We start from the raw sequence: 6,239 nt of genomic DNA, 5'->3' as shown, positions 1-6,239 counted from the left end.
CTACTAAGAACTTTGAAAGTGCCATAACATCTGACAGTACTGACACAGTGACAAAAGATGATTCTTCAGTCCAAAGTCTAGAAATTCAAACAAGCAGTAACAATGACTTTGCGTGTAGTGTAACTTCGTCCCCAAATATATATGGCCCTTCATACACTGATATTGGTACCCTTACCAAAGAAGACCTGAGAAAGGATGATGATGTAATATTGAAGCTACTCACAACTAAGTGGGAAGATCCAAAATTCAAGTTTCCAACCAGGTAAAATATTATATTAACATTGTTTCTTTGCTGTGACAAATTGAAAAAAAATCCCCAAACCAAAAATTCAAATCCCGTGTTTTTGTATTTAGATCAAATAATTGAACTGCCTAGAAATGCTGATTTAATTATTATAAGATTCCGTCACCATTTTTAGTCTGTCCTTCAGACTTGGTGTCAGTCCTTTTTGTCTCGCTTGACGGAGTCATTCAAAAAGCGAGACATATTGTCGCCGTCATGTAAAATTGGCACCATGTTTTTTGTTAAAAAAAATTTAAATATCAGCCGCGTTTACTCAAGATGATGTTTTTCTTTTAGCGGAAGTAAAATCCTGTCCAAATATCCACTACTGTCCTACCTTTTATTGTGTTTGCACTGTATAATCCTGACCTTCACATTTTTCAAGATTATTTACATTGTATAACCGCCATCTTGGTTTCTATGAGGGTCCCTTATTCCATAACATTCGTTACTCTCCGGTAATATCATTGTCATTGGTGATACAATTTCCCGCGCTTTTTACGTAAAGATGACGAAAAGCTCCGAGAGACACAAGAAAATGGAGAGCACGTGGAACTCCACGGCAACACTTCCGGTAATAACAATGTCGGATTCCACCATACAAATTAATCTTGGATTATGTGAAGGTCAGGATTATACAGTGCAAACACAATAAAAGGTAGGACAGTAGTTGTTTTTTGGAATGATATTTGATTCCGCTAACTGAAAAACATGATCTTTAGTAAACGCGGTCGATATTTAAGAAAATTTTAACAAAAAACATGGTGCCAATTTTACGTGACGGCGACTATAGGTATGCTGTTTCCGGCGTGGGCGACGGCGGCGTCAACAATGTATTAGTTTGTGATTAGGTCTAGTTTAAATTATGGTGAACTACTAGTGGTAAGTCAAAGATATTTGGTATGCAATTGTAGAAGTTATTTTTTATTTCAACATTTGCATTATCGAAATTACAAAAAAAGCAAGACATACCTGATTCTCTGTGATAACAGTTTATGTTCGAAACATGTTTTGTCTCCTGCAGGTATATATAAAAATTTTAATATTAAAATTGATAAAATATTGAGTATAGTGACCGTGGCATGACGATTAACACCATCCACCCGTACGTCTGACTGTCCATCTGACAGTTGAAAACTTTTTAACCTTTTGCGTTTATGTAAAATGTTCAGCTTGGGTAGTACAAAATGTACCCCGGGTTTACTACTAGTCAAATAGTCACGTTAACAGTGATTTTTCGCGTTGAACAGTTCCGTGCATGGCTCATAATATTGAGATGGGACATAAACTATAAAACAAAATATATATATGTTTTTCTTTTGCCGTGTTTTTTGTTTTAAAGAAAACTATAGCTTAAGAGCAACATCAACAAATTGAAAACATCATTCTGAGATATTTTTTTTTCATTTTTCAGAACATTACGTGGGAGGACCGGCCGTGCATGCCAGTTGTCATGGTTGATAGATAATCCTTGGCTGAAATATTCTGTATCCCTTGACGCATTATACTGCGCTCCCTGTGTTTTCTTTGGCTCACAAAGATCCGACATTAAAGAGAAAACATTCGGGTTTCAGTCCCCGTGTACAGATTGGATCAATGTCGGTCGATCTATCAGCCGTCACTTGCAACAGGGCTCTAAGCACCACGAATACGTTATGTCATCAGAGGAATTTATTCGTATAAGAAGTGGAAAATCACAAGATATTTTGCAGTCACTTTCTACAAGCTATAACCAAGTAGTTACAAAAAATCGAAATATCTTGAAAAGTATCATTGAAGTAATCCTGTTATGCGGCAAACAGAATTTAGCGCTCAGGGGCCATGCGGAAAAGGACAGCAATTTCATTGCCATTCTTCACGACAAGGCAAAGGGTAACGAAATTTTGGCTAACCATTTAGCATTTTGCGATCCAAGAACCAAATATACGTCTCCCGACATACATATGCTGTGTGCGGATCAAATACAATCTGACATTGTTGCCCGATGCAACAGTTCTCGCTACTTTGCATTTCTAGCGGACGAAGCAACCGACTGCTCCACCAAAACATTAATTTCACTTTGTGTTAGATTTTATGATAGAATGGACAAACTCATTCATGAAGATTTCTTAGGTTTTGCGGAAGGTAAGAAAACTACAGGAGAAGCGTTATCTGATATCTTTCTCACTCAACTAGAGAAATATGGCATTATTATAGCAAACATGAGAGCACAAGGATACGATGGTGCTGCAAATATGTCAGGGATTCATCGTGGCGTCCAGGCTAGAGTACGTGAAAGAGTGCCGCTTGCTTCATATGTGCACTGTAAAGCACACAATCTTAATTTGGCCATAGTACATGCTTGCAAGGAACCACTAGTTCGAAATCTCATGGACACCGTGCAGGCGATCGCGTTCGCTTTTGATTATTCAGCGAAGCGTTTGACATCATTCAAAGAAAATTTGGGTACTGCCCCAAATGTGGTTAAGGAGGAAATGGGTAGACGACAGAAGTTGAAGACCTTATGCGAGACAAGGTGGGCTAGTAGGTCAGATTCTTTGTTCACTTTTCTTCATGCATACTCTGTGGTATGTGACTCTCTTGAGGATCTCGAGCAAGTTGGGGATGCTAAAGCCAGAAGTTACCGTTGTTCAATAACTAAATTTGATTTCATTGTTGGTTTTGTTGTCGCTCAGGCTATTCTACAACCTTTGGCTCCTCTGTCTGCAATCTTGCAAACTAAGGACTTTGACTTAATTCAGGCTGTCGAGGAAAGCAAAGTCGTAGTCGAAATGCTGCAAAGAAAACGCGAGTCCGACGACGATTGGGACCAATTGTACAACAGTGCTGTAACTCTTGCTGATAGTGTTGATGTAGTACCGTCGATGCCACGAGGGGCAACAAGACAACAGCATAGAGTAAATGTTCCAGCTGCCGGCCCGAAGGATTATTGGAAGCGAGTGTTATTTATCCCGTTCATTGACCATCTTCTTCAAGAACTAAGAGATAGATTAATAAAAAATGAAGACCGGTTTGTAGTACAGTATTTGATTCCGTCAAAATTGGAGAATTGCTCTTTACAAGTTGTTGACCGCCTTTTTAATACATTTACTGAAGACCTTCCATCAGACCGTGATACCTTCAACATCGAGGTGGAAAGGTGGAAAGCAAGATGGTCTATAGCAGAGGGACAAATCCCTGGTACACTTGCGGAAAGTTTGAATCTGTGCAATGTTGACCTATATCCAAACATTTACACTTGTTTGCTAATACTTTTGACAATGCTAGTGACCACTGCCACCGCTGAACGCAGTTTCAGTGTAATGCGTCGTGTAAAAACATATCTGCGTTCTACAATGACGACAGATCGACTCTCGGGGCTATGTTACACTACATGCGTACAAGGAGACGCCCATTGATATTGACAAAGTTATTGACTGATTTGCAACCAAAAAGGACAGGAGGCTGGCTTTTTTGTTTAAAGCCACTGGTGAGGGAGAATGACTCATGACTCTATGTATTTTTAAATAAAACAAGACATGTGCACATTATTAAGTTAATTCACTGAAAAACATGACAGGAAACTTAGAATTATGCAAAATGACGTGTCATAACTTGCTCAGCTTTTACACACTGTTTGCTTAATACAGCCGAACTTGTTTTAATCTTTTTCCATTTAGTTGATTTCGTAAGTTGTTTTCTGCTGTCCATCAGTAGGTATAAAATTAAGATGTGGTAATGAAATTCCAAAGAGACAACCTTTAACAAGTGATGAAATGACACAAAAATAAGAACTATACTTCACCGTACCACTACTGCCTTCGACTATGAGTAAAACCAATCCAGCTAAGTCAGGTACAAAAGGCCCAGAAATACCAAATGTAAAACAATTCAAACGAGAAAAATTGCCGGGACTTGTACAAAATTATGAAAAAAACCATTTCAAATATGATATACAGAAACAACCGACATTTAGTACATTGAATGCTATGATCCTGCATGATTTTGGATCACATACAAAATGACGTGGCTTAAGACTCCAAAGCTGTCCTAACCACTATAACTGTCTGGATATATTAGTAAGTAAGTAAGCAAATTTTATATATAGTCGGGCATGATATGTACAATTCAACAAGGTAAATATGAGCTCTGTAAAGCTCTTAACCGACTTGAATTTAAAACAAATTTATTAACAAATTATCAGCACATTAGACAAACTACACATACAAATAAAACACATACATAATATAATAGCTAAGCAAACATGCATAACAAGCAAGCACATTGTTTGATTTAATCTCCAAACAATTGATGATGTTGTTATTCTTATCAAACTAGCTAGTATGCACTCAGTAGATATAACTTTTGTACCTCTCTGGAATCTCCTTTTTTTTTACAGTTTCTTATTTTTTTCACAAAATTATCCGACCTTTTTTAAACAAAAATGCCTTGACATGTTTGACTACACCTTGATATTCATAATATTTTCAGTTCAAATTTATGGTTCAAAAAAACGCTATCAATATTCAGTTTTTACTTGAATACTGCATGTGTTAGTTAATTTTTTGTTGTTCACATTCATTTCCGTTCAGTTTCAAATTATAACAATTTTACTTTTTATCTTTAGATAAAAAAAAATCAAAGATAAATGCTGATTTAGGTATAATTTATCCAACAAAAAGACGGAACACAAAAGACAATGTTCCAAGTATCAGAAAATGTTCTTCTCTGTTTTTTTTTTTTTGTTTTTTTTTTTTTTTTTGCATTAAAATAATTTTCAAAGATATGTAGTGTATGAACACTTATGCAACTCAAGTCTTCTCGTGATACCACCTTCCATAATTTCTATCGAATTAATTGACAATCATGATTATAATATACACAACCTGCTTTCCGAAATATATTGTATATTATTATAAATAAGTGGATAATAATCGGGTTCATACGTCACAGACGGTCATACACCTTTTTCCTAATACCCGTTTGCAGATTAATTATACCGATAAATGTTATAATAATGCGACACGAAGTGAAGTTTGTAAATCAGAACATAGTTACCTTGCCTTTTTGACGCATCCGATAGTACTTTAGTAGTTATTGTGGTATTAGAAAGTAAAATCACAAAACTACTGAGCTCCGAGGAAAATTGAAAAAGGAAAGTGCGTAATCAAATGGCAAAATCAAAAGGTCAAACACATCAAACGAATGGAAAACAACTGTCATATTCCTGGCGTTTTCTTATGTAGAAAATGGCGGATTGAGCCAGGTTTTATAGCTAGATAAACCTATCACTTGTGCGACAGTCACATCAAATTTCATTACATTGGCAACGATTTGTGAACAAAACAATATAAACTCATCATAAATGCCAGGATTAAATATTGTATTTACGCCAGACAAGCGTTTCGTCTACAAAAGACTCATCAGTGACGCTCGAAAACAAAAAAGTTAAAAAGGCCAAATAAAGTACGAAGTTGAAGAGCATTGAGGACCAAAATTCCTAAATGTTTTGCAAAATAAAGCTAAGGTAATCTATTCCTGAGGTTGAAAAGCTATAGTATTTCATAAATTTTTGTGAACAGTTGATTTATAAATATGACCATATCAATGATAATTAACAAACAGACACAACAGGTAAAAATGTCATAAATAGGGGTACAACAGTCAACATTGTGTTATCATCTTCCTCACTATAAAACCAATCAAATGTTACAAATGAGAACAAAAAGGCATACATTAACTTTAACATCCTTATTATGCTTTTTTGATTATACGATTCTAATTATCTATTATGTAAAATCAATCCATAAAGGATTGCAAGATTTTATAGGGTTTTAGCGAAGAATCGCGTGTGTGACGTAATACTATAACACGTTATCAAGATGATAAACAACGTCAGTACACATAATATATACTTATAATATAATAATATAATAATAATAATTTTAAAGAGAGTAACTCAATTAGAACTAGTCTA

At 35.6% G+C, this 6,239-nt stretch overlaps 1 protein-coding gene across 1 annotated transcript; it reads left to right on the top strand.

Moving 5' to 3' along the window:
- Positions 1 to 2,222: 2,222 nt before the first annotated feature.
- On the top strand, positions 2,223 to 3,973 carry LOC143046922 (52 kDa repressor of the inhibitor of the protein kinase-like). Its single transcript, XM_076219969.1, has one exon. The coding sequence runs from the start codon at positions 2,227 to 2,229 to the stop codon at positions 3,679 to 3,681; it is 1,455 nt and encodes a 484-aa protein (XP_076076084.1). The 5' UTR covers positions 2,223 to 2,226; the 3' UTR covers positions 3,682 to 3,973.
- The last annotated feature ends 2,266 nt before the right edge of the window (positions 3,974 to 6,239 follow it).

The sequence above is a fragment of the Mytilus galloprovincialis genome, chromosome 9 (assembly GCF_965363235.1).
Source record: "Mytilus galloprovincialis chromosome 9, xbMytGall1.hap1.1, whole genome shotgun sequence".
NCBI lineage: Eukaryota > Metazoa > Mollusca > Bivalvia > Mytilida > Mytilidae > Mytilus > Mytilus galloprovincialis.
The sequence above is the reverse complement of the archived record's forward strand: the minus strand, read 5'-3'. Positions and strand labels throughout refer to the sequence as shown.

Excerpts from the sequence above, each read along its gene's own strand:
- LOC143046922 (XM_076219969.1), top strand. The coding sequence starts at position 2,227 with ATGCTGTGTGCGGATCAAATACAATCTGACATTGTTGCCCGATGCAAC.